The sequence below is a fragment of the Argentina silus genome, assembly GCF_951799395.1.
Source record: "Argentina silus genome assembly, chromosome: 10".
NCBI classification, from domain to species: Eukaryota; Metazoa; Chordata; class Actinopteri; order Argentiniformes; family Argentinidae; genus Argentina; species Argentina silus.
This window is the reverse complement of record NC_139664.1, coordinates 6,547,326-6,562,325: the sequence shown is the minus strand read 5'-3', so window position 1 is coordinate 6,562,325 and position 15,000 is coordinate 6,547,326. Positions and strand designations below refer to the sequence as shown.

At 46.9% G+C, this 15,000-nt stretch overlaps 1 protein-coding gene across 2 annotated transcripts in view; it reads right to left on the bottom strand.

Annotated features, from left to right (window-relative positions):
* Positions 1 to 743: 743 nt before the first annotated feature.
* Positions 744 to 15,000, bottom strand: part of bcam (basal cell adhesion molecule (Lutheran blood group)) — a 44,961-nt gene continuing 30,704 nt past the window's right edge. Inside the window, exons 2-16 of one of the 2 annotated variants that reach the window (XM_083679075.1) lie at positions 12,469 to 12,605; positions 11,928 to 12,150; positions 9,295 to 9,365; positions 8,971 to 9,067; positions 8,588 to 8,770; positions 7,946 to 8,073; positions 7,554 to 7,695; positions 7,032 to 7,147; positions 6,054 to 6,195; positions 5,030 to 5,154; positions 4,586 to 4,721; positions 4,315 to 4,341; positions 3,065 to 3,209; positions 2,628 to 2,727; positions 744 to 2,330 (exon numbers count right to left, since the gene is read on the bottom strand). In XM_083679075.1, the coding sequence (XP_083535201.1) occupies positions 2,328 to 2,330; positions 2,628 to 2,727; positions 3,065 to 3,209; positions 4,315 to 4,341; positions 4,586 to 4,721; positions 5,030 to 5,154; positions 6,054 to 6,195; positions 7,032 to 7,147; positions 7,554 to 7,695; positions 7,946 to 8,073; positions 8,588 to 8,770; positions 8,971 to 9,067; positions 9,295 to 9,365; positions 11,928 to 12,150; positions 12,469 to 12,605 (1,775 nt within the window). In that variant the 3' untranslated portion in view covers positions 744 to 2,327. The remainder of the gene's footprint in view (positions 2,331 to 2,627; positions 2,728 to 3,064; positions 3,210 to 4,314; positions 4,342 to 4,585; positions 4,722 to 5,029; positions 5,155 to 6,053; positions 6,196 to 7,031; positions 7,148 to 7,553; positions 7,696 to 7,945; positions 8,074 to 8,587; positions 8,771 to 8,970; positions 9,068 to 9,294; positions 9,366 to 11,927; positions 12,151 to 12,468; positions 12,606 to 15,000) is intronic. The other variant, XM_083679076.1, reaches the window with a different exon arrangement.

Here is a 15,000-nt window from a genome sequence, read left to right as displayed (position 1 = left end):
TGGTGGTGTGGTTGGTTTTTCTGTTGTTATAAATTCTACACAGTTAAAAAAAATGATACATCAACACGCCACATAGCTCACAACACCATACCACAAAATATACAGTATACCAGGAAGAGAAAAAAGCACTCACAATCCATAAAACAAGACAAGAATCCTACATTTCTCTCTTCTCTTAGAACCAGTGGAAAAGCCAGAAGAAAAGTCACAATTCAGTAGTTCAGAAGTACAAGAATCCCCCGTTTTAAAAAAAATAAATGAAAAACACATTTTTTTAATATCACAATATTTTTTAAACAAATAAAACAAAAATGTTCCAAGTTGAAGGTATGCATCTGTCCGTCTTCACCAACCATCACATGCTCGCTAACAGTCATTAAGTTATGGAAATATATATTTCTTAAATCATTAGACATATACACAACACCAGTGGAAAAAAACCAAAAATGATTCCCGAAGAAAGACAGTGGTATAGAGCACCTTGTCCAGGTAAAGGCCATTCGTTCCAGTGTATGACAAAGGTAGAGGCCACTTCAACCAGCTGTCATACATATCTGTGCTGCCGACAGTATCAGAAAGAGAAGGTGTGAGACAGATAGGCAGACATCTAATGCGTACCAAAACATTGGAGCACCCGACTATGACATGACTTAATAACTCTTTCAACTCATTTGGTAAAAAAAAAAGGACATCAAGTACCCCCCCCCCCCCCCCCCCCCCCCCCTCCCACCTCACCCCTTCCCCTCCCTCACCTTTATCTAACTGTGGTTTCACCTGTGCCTGTGACATCCCCTCAGTGAATCTGTATTTACCGTGCTGCAACATTTGCCAGGGAGGACTAAACGGTAGCGGTGCAGTTGGCTATATGATTCGAGATTGTCGACAGGGGATAAAAAAAAAAATGTCCCCCATTTTGCCAGATTACTCAAATTTTCCAGTGTGAGCGTACGATAATTGCGGGAGCTGAGCATTACAAGGGGGAGTGTTATATACTGTATTTGTGAATATTGTATTTGCTCAGGGAAAGGCAGTAGGCTATCAAAGCATCTTGAGGAAAAAATAGTAGGGAGAGCAAGGGGTCAGGGCCTACAGCACAGTAATCACAGACTCATTCAGTTCCTCATCATGTACAGTAAGCCTCGTTCTGATTGGTTATTCAGTATCAAATCAACAGAGAAAGAGCAGAGGAAACAAATGACCTAATACATAACAATATACAAGCTCGTTCAAAATTGCAAAACTAATTTGTACACCAAATAGCATTTTGTCGCGTTTGTATCTTTTTTTTGGTTTTGACTGATAGAAAAAGCAGAGGGTGTTTGAAGAGGGGTTGACAGTGTAAATTGTGCTAGTGGTTGCCAAGGCAACAGCTAATTGGGATCAGCTAAGTGGCAACAGCAAAACATTTTTCGCAAAAACAGAGATAGACAGCACAAAAGCTAGCGAGGAGCCCGCTTTCATCCAACTGAAATGTAACAGTGGTTGCTGTTAAACTCTGTTTCGATGAGGAAATTTGATGTAACACCTCAGTGGAATATTGACTCCAGGGATGAGTGAAGTAGCGTGACAGTGTGTGTTTTTTTCTTCCCCATGCCCACCATAGTAAGCTACAGAATGGGGGTACAGTAAGTGCAGACTCCAGAACAGACAGATACAGCCTTACACTGCAGACAAAGAACACACCACAGCTCAAATACACACAGTGCAACACAGCATGGACACAAACAAACAAACACACACACACACACACACACACACACACACACACACACACACACACACACACACACACACACACACACACACACACACACACACACACACACACACACACACACACACACACACACACACACACACACACACACACACACACACGCTCCAGGGAGACACAGTGACTTAATGGCATTTCGTGTTTGGATTGGGGTAGAAAAAAAAGGTCACTGTGTTTGGAAGTGTGTTGGCCACGCCTGTACTGTACAGCTGTTCTGCACTGGAGTCAACCAAAGTTGGGATTGGTTGGAAGAGGTTGGGTCGTGATGATGTCATAGTGATGACGTGATATCCAGTGTTATATAATGTCCTGCGTAGAAATAATGCCAATGCACCTTCAATCACCCCCTCCACACCCCACCTTCACCCTTCCCTCCCCCCTGTCACCCCCACCCCATTCATATACACCCCAACATTAATCCATCGTTTGTCATTTCCCTCCATCGGATTTGTCCCTCTATCAAAAATAAAACAAGCCCTGCTGTCGTTTGACTGTGGTCCTCCATCCCTTCATCCCTCTCTCCGACTTCTTGTTTAATCTTCTCTTCTGTTCATCACTGGAAGATACAAAGAGGGGGAAGTATATAGTATTAAACATAAGTAGCAGCACAAGCTAATTCATTACAAGTCTTGACAATATCCTACAATATCACACGCATGGACTAATAACAATTCTTCATAGCTTCATAGCTCTACTTACTAGAAACAACCAAAATAAAGACATTGTCTGATATTGTCAAGGAGTATGGAGTAAGGAGGATTCATATTGGTTGTTTCTAGTGAGTACAGTTTTGAAGCCATGAAGAGCTGTTATTATTAGTACTAATGAAGTTATGACAGCGTGAATGTCTGACCTGTTCTGGTGTCGGTCTCTTGTTGAGGAGGCCGGCCTCTTCATTCGCTTTCTCTGTCTTCATCTCCACCACAATGTCGTTATTCACCTCGCCACCCGCACTGCACACCAGAGAGAGAGAGGAAGAGAGAGGATGAGACAGAGGGAGAGAGAGGGTTAAGTTAGTCCCGCACAGAATTAGCAGTCCGAAAAACGTCAAGTGATTTTTTTCCCTTTTCATGTGCCCTCAAGCCATTCCCCTGGAACAGCATCAGTCCCTCTTCCACCCCTTTCTCCCTCTTCACCCCCTCTTCCCCTCTTCCACCCCTTTCTCCCTCTTCACCCCCTCTTCCCTTCTTCCACCCCTCCTCTCTCTTTACCCCCTCTTCCCCTCTTCCACCCCTTTCTCCCTCTTCACCCCCTCTTCCCCTCTTCCACCCCTCCTCTCTCTTTACTCACACTTCTTTCTTGTCCTTCTTGCCGCAGGGCAGCTTGCCCTTCTTGTTGAGGAAGTAGAGCAGGGCCACCAAGAGGAGGAGCAGCAGCACACACACCACCACAGCTATCACCACCCCACTGGAGCCTCCCTGCTGCTTACCAGCTGCTTGGATGGAGGGAAGCAAGATGGAGGGATGGAGAGATGAGGGAGGGGAATGGAGGGAATGGAGGAGGGAGGGTAATGGAGGGAAGGGAGGGTAATGGAGGGAAGGGAGGGTAATGGAGGAGGTGAGAATGATGGAAATGGTGGGAGGGCGAGTGGAGTGGTGGAAGTGGGATGGGTGGGTGGGCCACGGTGAGAACAATGGATGGGTGGAGAGGATGGGGGTAGGGGAGGGGTAGGGATGGGGGGTTAGTTTAACTTTGATTGTAGTGACCGTGATGAGGAGGAGCCCAAGAGAGGGGCCTACACATGTACACACACACTGTGATTGCTCTCACCCACGCAAACACACATACACACACCCACAATAACATACTACAATCTTATTCAAATACATACACACCCACATTCAGACGCACACACTCCTACCCGCTCTGTTCCACATGCAAACACACTATGTAAGACATACACACATACAGGCAGTAGTATTAGTACAGACCTGCAGTCTTAAGCACAGGATTCCCTTTGAGCAGCGTTTTGAAAGAAAGAAAGTTCCTCAGTACCATTGCATAGCAAAGCAACACACACACACACACACACACACACACACACACACACACACACACACACACTACGAAGACCCTCGACACCCAGTGACACACACCACTAGTGCACAAACACACACACACGAGAGTTACACAACAACGACACACAGCCCCACAGCAACTCAAATGCACAGCACACAGAACGAAGGGAAAACTGGAAAGAGAAGAACGCAGTCGGAAAAAGAAGGAAAGTGACAAAGACCCCACGAAAAGAAAGGAAGAGAGGAGAAGGAGAATAGAATACAGAATAGAATCCTTTATTATCCCCCGGAGAGGAGAAAAAAGTTTGCGGCATCCACAAAATATTGGACGGACATCATACAAAGATGACAAACATAATACAATATACAATATCCACAGTGTTCGGTAGCAATAGGTAAAATATACAATATACAGTACAGTGGCGGGGGGGGGGGGGGGGGGGGTCGATCACAGGGTATATACAACACACAATCCTGAGAGGAGGAGGGAGAAGAGGAGGGGGAAGACGGACAAGCGACTACCTCTGTCTCCGTCATTGGTGGCAGCAGCTGTAAGGACAGAAGAGCAGAGGAGAACAAGGCTCAGATTACAGTTTATATTACCCTAATAAAAGAGAGAGAGAGAGAGAGAGAGAGAGAGAGAGAGAGAGAGAGAGAGAGAGAGAGAGAGAGAGACAGAGAGAGAGAGAAATAGCATTACGAGTAAGAGTAAAAAGGAGTAAACAGGACACAAGGGGAGATAATAACAGACACACAGAGAGAGGTGAAGTAGGATTATTGCTACCACGCTAACCTGTTTTAACCTTGAAGACCTTGTTGTCAGTTCCATACTTGTTGGACACCTGGCAGGTGACCCCGTCCTTCATGACCACAGCCGTGGCCTCCAAGGTGACCGTGCTGATCACCTTGTTACCCTCGACCGCAACAGACTGAGGGAGGAGAGAGGGAGAGATGTATTCATCCGTGCTGTCCCACAGAGGTCAAAAGAACACTTTCACAAGGGAGACCAGGCCAAGATGGCGCCTCTGTAAAAGCACTAACAGTAATCACACACAGTCATATAGTTGAGTACAGTTGGTACACGATGGGAAATAGAGGGAGGGATTAGGGAGTGGGATTAGGGATGGATTGGAGTTAAAATACTTGCAGTAAATACAATTACAAAAAAATTATAATATGCCACATTCAAAGGTCTCTAATCTCACACACACACACACACACACACACACACACACACCTCTTTTCCTGAGGGTGTCCAGACGAACTGCGGGGCAGGGTTTCCATAAGCAGAGCAGGACAGAGTCACCATGTCTCCCTCCTTCTCCACGGTGCCATCAACAGCAGCATCAGCCATTGGTTCACCTAGAAGAGAGAGAAAAAGAAAGAGAGAGAGAGAGAGAGAGAGAGAGAGAGAGAGAGAGAGAGAGAGAGAGAGGGAGAGGGAGAGGGAGAGAGAGAGGGAGAGGGAGAGGGAGAGGGAGGGAGAGAGAGAGAGAGAGGAGAATAAGTACAATCCACTTCCATCTCACTTCCTTTTCTATCCTATAGCAATGCCCTATCTATACAGTAGGATGCCCTATACAGTATTCCCATATGAACCATCTTACAACAAACCCATAGTCCTAAACCCACGGTCATCATCTGGTCTCGGCCCAAACCCTTCCTTACTGACCGCCATCTACGCAGATGGAAATTCCGCTCCACCTCAGGTGTTTCCTTAAACCTCAATCTTCCCTTTCCCCCTCATGTTCAAGCCTCCCTGAACACTCTCCGACTGGCTATTGTTATCTTAAGCTCTGCTGAGGAAGTAGACTTAGAAAGACCCCGTTGGCCTGACACACAGCCCTTGCCATGCCCAACCATTGTCCTCTTCAGCCACAGGAGTATTAGAACAAACTATGTTTGGAGTCTGTGTGACTCACACCATTGGCTCGCAGACAGAAGTGACTTCCCAAAAGCAGCAGGGACACACAGTGACACCGTACTTCCTGAAGTAGGAAGCGTCAGAGGTCTGAGGAGTGGACATGGAGTAACGACGGAGTAGTCACACGCCAACCGGACTCAGACTGAACGTCCTTCACAGTGTGGGATGTGAATGCCAGGGAGCACTTGACTTTCATTCATTCAGTGGTTTTAGCAATTCATGGGGTGTAGTTTGATAAGGCAGCATGGTTGGGTTCATGTTAACGTACCTTTAATGGAATAGTAATTGCCATAATAGTAGTAATAATATGAGTGCGCGGGCATTGGGGTCTACCTACCAGTGACGTCGAGGGTGACGCTGGCTTCGACGTTCAGTCCGGGAACAGTGGGCACAGCGGCCACGCAGTGGTACTCCCCAGCCTCGGCGAAGGTCACCGACTTCAGCGACAACACGCCGTCCTGGGACAGCACCTCGGAGCCCTGGGTGACACACACACACACACACACACACACACACACACACACACACACACACACACACACACACACACACACACACACACACACACACACACACACACACACACACACACACACACACACATACACACAATGACATTAGAGATTAATGTAGCCTACAATTAGAAGGGTTAGGGTTAGGGTTAGAAGGAGAGAGTGTTTATGGGTACTGTAGTTCGAGGGGTCGATGACATTTAAAGATTTCAGCAGCTTCAGACACAAGGTATTCTTTCTCTTTTTTCCTTTATCCAGCTCTCTCTCTCACTCTCTCTCTCACTCTCTCTCTCACTCTCTCTCTCTCAAAACATCTCGAAAACACCCCACACACAATAGGCATAACACTGCATCCACAGACAAAACAATGGCTCGACATGAGAGAGAAACACAGTTCACAGGAGAACGACAAAGACTCGATGGATCAGAGTTGGGGGTCCAATCAAATTTACAATTCATTAACATTTTGATGTAAAAAGCTGGTGTTGATAATGATTTGTATACATTACCAGTTACAACTGAATACAGATGGGTTATGGAGAACATCGAGTTAGCAGGCTCATTGATACACCCAACCACTGATCCAGGATAGGTTTTGGTGGAGGAAGGCATCAATTAACCATGCTACCTATCCCTACTGTAATCTTCTGTCTTCTTTTTCCTGTACTATATTTCTATACAAAATTCCATTCTCCTTTGTCCAATCAAATCCAGCTGTGGGGTGTGACCCCTGAACCCAGGCCTGATGTTAAGGACCAGATACAGGACAGAGGAAGTAGAGAGGGAGAAAAAGATGGACTTGCCTTCTTCCATTGAACAGTGTGTTGTCCTGAGCTCTTGGCCTTACACTGCACCTCCACCAGGTCTCCCAGCATGGCGGACAGTGGACCTGCCGGGGTCACCATCAATGGGTCGATGACTGAGAGAGAGGGAGAGAGGGAAAAGGAGGGGGAGGGGGGAGGAGGAGGAGAAACGTAGGGAAAGATAATGAGAGAGACAGAGAGAGGATGTTTTTCCCACTGTGGCCAGAAGATATGCTTATGTGTAGATACTGTATATGGTTCTCTTTGAGATCTGTAATCAATATATCATTGAATTGTTGAGCTAAGCCTAACATCACTGGATGGGATACAATAAAAGGCAATTGCATGGAAAAATAGGTGGACCGAGAAGGATTGAATTGAATAAAACTTGACTCAAAGAATTCCATTTGAATCCATTCAATTGGACTCAAATCCCTTTAGGCTTCATCCCCATGTTGTTGTTAGACACTTTGCCCACTGTATGCAAGGAGACTAATTTCACAAATGGGCATGGACACTCACAGTTGACAGAGAGATTGATCTCGCCAGAAAGGTCAGCATCTATGTTGTCATAGTCCGTGGCTTTACACTTGTACACCCCAGCATCAGAACGCTTCACCGACTTCAGAGTCAATGTCCCGATTGCAGTGTCTCTTTGAATCGCCTGGACATCAGAGGGGGGGGAGGAGGTAGTGAGTGGAGTGAGGGCAGAGTCAAACGAACACACACACACGCACGCACGCACGCACGCACGCACGCACGCACGCACGCACGCACGCACGCACGCACGCACGCACGCACGCACGCACGCACGCACGCACGCACGCACGCACACACACACACACACACACACACACACACACACACACACACACACACACACACACACACACTGCCCTACCCAGCCCACTTACAACATCATCTTTAGTGAAGTCAAACTCTGGCTGTGGGTTTCCGTCGGTCACACACTTCATGACCACCTCGTCACCCTCCTTGACAGGCGTAGTGTTCATGAGGGTGAAGGTGGCCGTCTCCGAGGGATCTGATTAGATGGGAGTTGGAGAGAGAGGGGTAAGAGAGGTCAGGTAAAACATCAGACAGGACCAACGTCTTCTAAAAGATTCATGAAGTGAAGACAGACAGACAGACAGACAGACAGACAGACAGACAGACAGACAGACAGACAGTCAGACAGACAGACAGACAGACAGACAGACAGACAGACAGACAGACAGACAGACAGAGAGACAGACAGACAGACAGACAGACAGACAGACAGACAGACAGACAGACAGACAGACAGAGAGTCAGACAGACAGACAGACAGAGAGACAGTCAGACAGACAGACAGAGAGACAGTCAGACAGACAGACAGACAGACAGACAGACAGACAGACAGACAGTCAGACAGACAGACAGACAGACAGACAGACAGACAGACAATCAGACAGACAGACAGACAGACAGACAGACAGACAGACAGACAGACAGACAGACAGACAGAGAGACACCGGGTCAGAGAGCCAAGATGTCGGACACATGCGCCCATCACTCACAGTCGAGGGCGATGCTGATCTCGTTGGAGTCCTTGTGCTCGATCTTGTCATTGGGCATGGTGAACTCCACCTTGCAGTGGAACACAGAGTCCTTGTCCTCCTTGGTGGGCTGCATGTTGAGGATGCTGCTGATGGTGAACAGACCAGACGCCTCCTTCACCACCGACGGCACCATGTGGGTCTCTGAGGGAGGGAGGGAGGGAGGGATGCAGGAGAGTCATTAGAATACAAATACATGGAGAGATACTGATACAGTATATACACTCTTAAATACACTCTTAGAAGAAGAAAAACAAGTTATTCAGGTTCCCCAGTAGATTGTAGAACAACTCTTTGAAGGACCCTTATTGGCTAGCAGAGGCTGTGGAGTACTGAGTACTTACTCTCTTTCTTGTCTTTCACTTCGGCCAGAGGCTTAGTGTCCTGGTACCAGATGATCCTGGCCTGGGGATAACCATTCCGGCTGATGCACGTGCCCACCTGACACATACACAGACACACACACACACACACACACACACACACATACATATAGTGGTTCAGGAGATATTGTTTATATATATATATATATATATTTATATTTCAATAAGTGAAAAACAGTAGCAGTAGCTGAAACAGTCAAGGTCAAACACCATATACACACACACACACCCACGCACGTGCGCGGGCACACACACACACACACACACACACACACACACACTCACCTCAGAGCTAACAGAGGAGCCTGCAGTGATGGACTGAGTGGCCTGTGTGAGTTCTGGCTTTTCTGGAGCGACTGAGAGGGAGAGAGAGAGAGAGAGAGAGAGAGGGAGAGGGAGAGAGAGGGAGAGAGAGAGAGGGAGAGGGAGAGGGAGAGAGAGAGAGGGGAATTAATATTATACTGCAGTATAAATTACTGTAGAACAATAAGACCTTTCTAAACGATTTTCCCATAAAGAGTAGTACATTGTTTACATAAATTTGTAGAAACTCACATCAAGGAGACACTTACAGCCTGCACACAGAACAGAGGTCACATACACACACACGGCAAAAATATACAGAGAAACAAACACAGAGACACACAAAAGCAACTGTCACCGCCATTGACAGCATTCACACTCACACACACCTTAACCTATCCAATTAGGGTTAGTAGTAAACATCCTTCAGCGTATTATTCCAGCATGACCCAGCTCATGTTTCCTTGTTAGGGTCAAAGCTTAGAGACAACAGCCTTCTCTCTCACACAAGCACTGCTGTGTGTGTGTTCTCTCTGTTTTTCTGTCTATCTATCTTTCTCTCACTCACTCCCTCCCTCGCTCGTTCCCATGCAAGGTCATGCGTTGCAGGCTGCAGCTGCCGTCTGCTTGTAAAAATAAACAGCAGACATTTAATAACATTGCTGCCTGTCTCCCTCTCTCTGCTAACCCTCCTACAGTAGGTTCCCTCACCTATCTAAACCTCCCTTTAATTACGGTGCCCTCTCTCTCTGTTTATCTCTCACTGTTTATCTCTCCCTCTCTCTCTCTCTCTCTCTCTCTCTCTCTCTCTCTCTCTCTCTCTCTCTCTCTCTCTCTCTCTCTCTCTCTCTCTCTCTCTCTCTCTCTCTCTCTCTCTCTCTCTCTCTCTCTCTCTCTCTCTCTCCTCATCGCTTCCCCAGGGAGCAGTTTGCATACAGTAACGGGAAGAAATGTTCTTCTTACAGTAATATGCAGCAAGAGATGCAGACCTATCCAGTAAAAAAAAAAACATTGTTTTGATATAATCACGGACTGCACTTTCCCTGACAAATAAATTGCATAAATTAATCATTTTAATTGAATTGAAGCTGTGTTACACATTGTTCTACATATATATGTCCAGAGACAGACCGAGACCAAGACCCAAGACCCCTGAGGATGGGTGTGGGGAAGTGGTTGGGTGTGGCCTGTGCCCCCCCCCGCCTCCTCCTGCCTCCCCACCTCCACACAACAGCTCAGGGGGAAGTGGAGGCAGGATGTATCGTGTCACTGTTTGGCGTTGTGTGTGTGTGTGTGTGTGTGTGTGTGTGTGTGTGTGTGTGATGTGTGTGTGTGTGTGATGTGTATTGCTCGTTTCCCACTCATGCTCAGGCCATTACACTGGCTACTGTAAACCTCCCTTGTGAAAGGAAAGGCCATTGTCTCCCAACACACCCACCATAACTCCTCAGAGTCCTCGGCAGGAGTCATTAAAACTCACTCCCATTGAGCCAGGACAGGAAGCCAAACGCAGAGGAGATGCAGTGCTTTTGAAGACCCAGAGAGCCATGAGTAAGGTTGTTAAAAGTCTCCAGTCATCTGCCTGTTAAAAGGTCGTAGTGACACCGCACTTCATTTACCCTAGGTATTGTTAACAACCTCACTCATAACACTGGCACATTTACAAATGTATAATTAAATGCCATTTAGGTGCAACGTAAATTATTTATACTTTAATGCCTACTAAGCACACGAAAGTGAATGAATTACTATCACACCCCTTTAACTCACACCGAAGGGTCATTAAAGGGTCAATCAAATCTTCAAAACCATTCACCCTCTACTCCAAGCCAAATTCACTCATATTCAGCCAACTGAAAATGCTAAATGAATTATTTTTTTCTTACAAGGTATTTAAACAGTGGAACTATGATTGATATCAAGTCGGGGTTGTCGGGGACGGAGGGACAAGGACACAGTGACCGGGTCTGGGGTGTGTTCTCATCACCATGGTGATAAATCAAGATTGTTTTGGAATGGCAATTAAGGTGACAGCTATTAGACATGACAGGTGCAATTGAACTATTAATCAATTGTGTCAAGTGTGATTTTTCATAGGACTAATTGACCTCTGGGGATCTTATCAGAAGTACTCTGTCACCCCAGGCTAAGGAACAGAATTAAAACTGCCTCGCACATGACATCAGGACATTATGCAGGATATTAGCTATTTATGTGAAAAGATGTAAAAATCATCATCTTTAGAAATTATTCTATAACTTGATGAAATGATAACTTAACTATGATGAAATGATACCAAACATATACAGTATGGCTCTAGTAGGTTATACCAGTTTGTGTTCGGTATCTGAATAATTTTACCATAAAATATGTCATATCAAAACATTGGTCAGTTCATCATGAATTACACATACAGTACCGTATTACACATACAGTATACAGTAGTCACATACAGTACCCTAAACACAAACCCACACAGGGTGAGACTTGCACACAAACAAATCCCATTGCGACAAGACACAACATGACACAACATGACACACGCATACCAGACAATGAAAGATGACCAGGGAGGAGGCACAGTGGGGTCATTCTAAAGTTCAAAGGTCACTCACAGAAGACCTGGAGCTCTGTGGCGGCCTCCCCACCCCCGGAGGGCCCTGCAGTGACCTGGCAGTAGAAGGTCTGCTTGTCCTCCACCTGCACTGGGGAGATGACCAGAGAGAAGTCCTTGCCCATGGTCACCCGCCCGGTGAAACGGGTCCCCTCGTCAGCCATCCCCTCACCCGACTGGGAGCAGAACGCCACCCGCTTCCTGGTCTTACTCTCACCCTCCTCCTGTGATAGGATAAGGAGAGAGAGGGAGGAGGAGGGGGGGGGGGGTGGATGAGATATATCAGATAAAAGAATGTTATGGTGGGAGACTGGAAGAGAAGAAGGGAGGGAGGGAACCCACCCGAGAGGAAGCCGTTTTCAGAAGTAAAATAAACAACACACAGACACTTCAAACACACACACACATGCAAACCCTAAGATAATACAATTACTGTCCACACACAGAGCAATGACATGACATCACACCAAAAAATTGCTCCAGCCAAAGGACATCCCTATATTGAGAATAGGACATAGTAGGAGAAGGGAAGGGGGACTCACAATGAACCACTCGACGATGTTGCTGCTGGAGGGGCTGGCGCCACTGAAGGTGCAGGGCAGGCTGGCAGCCTCTCCCTTGATCACCTCCACCTTGGGAGTCACGGTGACTGATACTGAGGATACTGAGGCCCAGCACACTGTGGAGAGGGAGGGTGTGTGTGTGGGGGGGAGGGGGGGGGGGTAGAGAGAGAAAAGAGGGTATGATTAGTGATGCATGTCATTACCATCATACTGAAGCCTGACATTGTTATCATATAGAACACCTATCAACACTTGATATGTTGGGGTTTCTAGGCAGATTTGGGACAACATAGGAGATCTGCCTCCATGAGGCTTAGATGGTAAAGCCCTTCACCATGACTGATGGGACAGGGAAAAAAACAAGGGGGCCCCCAGAAACGGCATACACATGCCAGGCATGGCTCAAAGATTCATACCAGAGATGCGTGTGTGGCATATTAACACACACACACACACACACACACACACACACACACCTGAGTGATACAGGGTAAAGAGGAAGAAGGAGGGAACAAGTGATGAGAGAGGGAGGGAAAAGAGGTAAATAGAAGGCTGTTGATTCCAACTGTGGTGATTCAGGTTAACTGCCTTTTATATATTGAAACCTCTCCTGTTATTAAATCAAGTCTATATCCACTGTGTGTGTATGTGTGTGTGTGTGTGTGTGTGTGTGTGTGTGTGTGTGTGTGTGTGTGTGTGTGTGTGTGTGTGTTACAGTGATGGGAACAAAAAGTGTGTGTGCAAAAAGGCTTACGATTGTTTAAAAAGAAAAAAATACAAAGCAGACAACCCGGTGGCATCCAGACTGGTCTTTATCAGTGCTGGAACATGCCTTTTCTTGCCATGTCCCAGGCAGACACAGACCGATAGGCAGGCAGATAGACAGACAGACAGCGATTAGAGGCAGCGGCATGTGACTAACCCCCATACACTGCACCAACCCGAGGTGCCACACCACACACACACACACACACACACACACACACACACACACACACACACACACACACACACACACACACACACACACACACACACACACACACACACACACACACACACACACACACACACACACACACACACACACACACACACACACACACACACACACACACACACACACACTCACTCACTCACTCACTCACTCACTCACTCACTCACTCACTCACATACAGACACACACACACAAAATAGACACATACTGTACACAACAAAAACAACAGGCTAGGGCAAAATCACACTGTGAGGCCCTAACCACTGTACAGCACAGCACAACACATCACACCAATGACTGAAATGTGTAGTTACATCTAGTCAGGGGAAGCTTTGGGAGGACACACTGGGATATCAAAAGGTAGCCATGGACAACAGTTCTAATAGAGAGTGACACTCTTCATAGCTAGAAAGCCCCTGGTGGCCTTCCTGGCTGGCAGCACAGTGGGCTCCTCATTCAGCTGGGATTCATTAGGATGCAAACAGTGTCCTAGAGATCAATGGCAAAGCGAGCGGCTGGCGAACAGTGGACTGACACGGAATGGCTCCTGTGGGGATAGTAGTGAGCAGTGACACTACACTCTCGCCCTCTCTCTCTCGTTCTCTCTCTCTCGTTCTCTCTCTCTCGCCCTCTCTCTCTCTCGCCCTCTCTCTCTCTCGTTCTCTCTCTCTCTCTCCTCTACCCACCATGCAGAAACAATGTGACAGGGAGATTTGGATTACAGTGAGGAAGGGAAAGGAGGAACGGAGAGACGGGGGGAGGGAGAGAAAGAGAGAGAGAGAGAGGGGGGGGGGGGGACTCTGACATGAACTCTGTCTATACATACTGTATGCTGCATCATACTTAACCACAGTATGATATATGCACGAATGACATACATAGTGTATAATAGTACACCCTAAGGCAGACCTGTATCATCTGTACAAACACAGACAACAACACTAAGCACTCCACACAACAATGAACAATTAGCAGTGGGAAAGCATGTGGGGAGTGTTGGGAATATAGCTCTCCTCTGTGTTGTTTTAATAACAGGAGAGATGCAGATGAAAGGATGTGTGTGTGTGTGTGTGTGTGTGTGTGTGTGTGTGTGTGTGTGTGTGTCCCCTAGCTGAGCTGAGTGGAGCTTGATGGCTGCCAACCTGTTATCACTTGCCTGTGAGAGAGAGGATGGGTAAATACAGGGGATAGAATGGACCCACAGGGGGACCTCTCACAAACATGTGTATGAGCACACGAGCACACTCACATGCACACACACACGCAGAGTAGTAATGGTGTGTGTGTGTGTGTGTGTGTGTGTGTGTGTGTGTGTGTGTGTGTGAGAAATTCCTTCAGGGTCAGACAGCAAGGCCTACCCCCACACACCACAGACAGAGGTCAGAGATCAATCGTGTTGACATTCTCAGAAGAGATCTCTCTCTCACTTTTCTCTGTCTGTCCGTCTCTCTTCTTATCCTACCATCTCACCAAGGTCTCCAGGACACTTCTTCTTGTCTTACTTTTACTCTGCC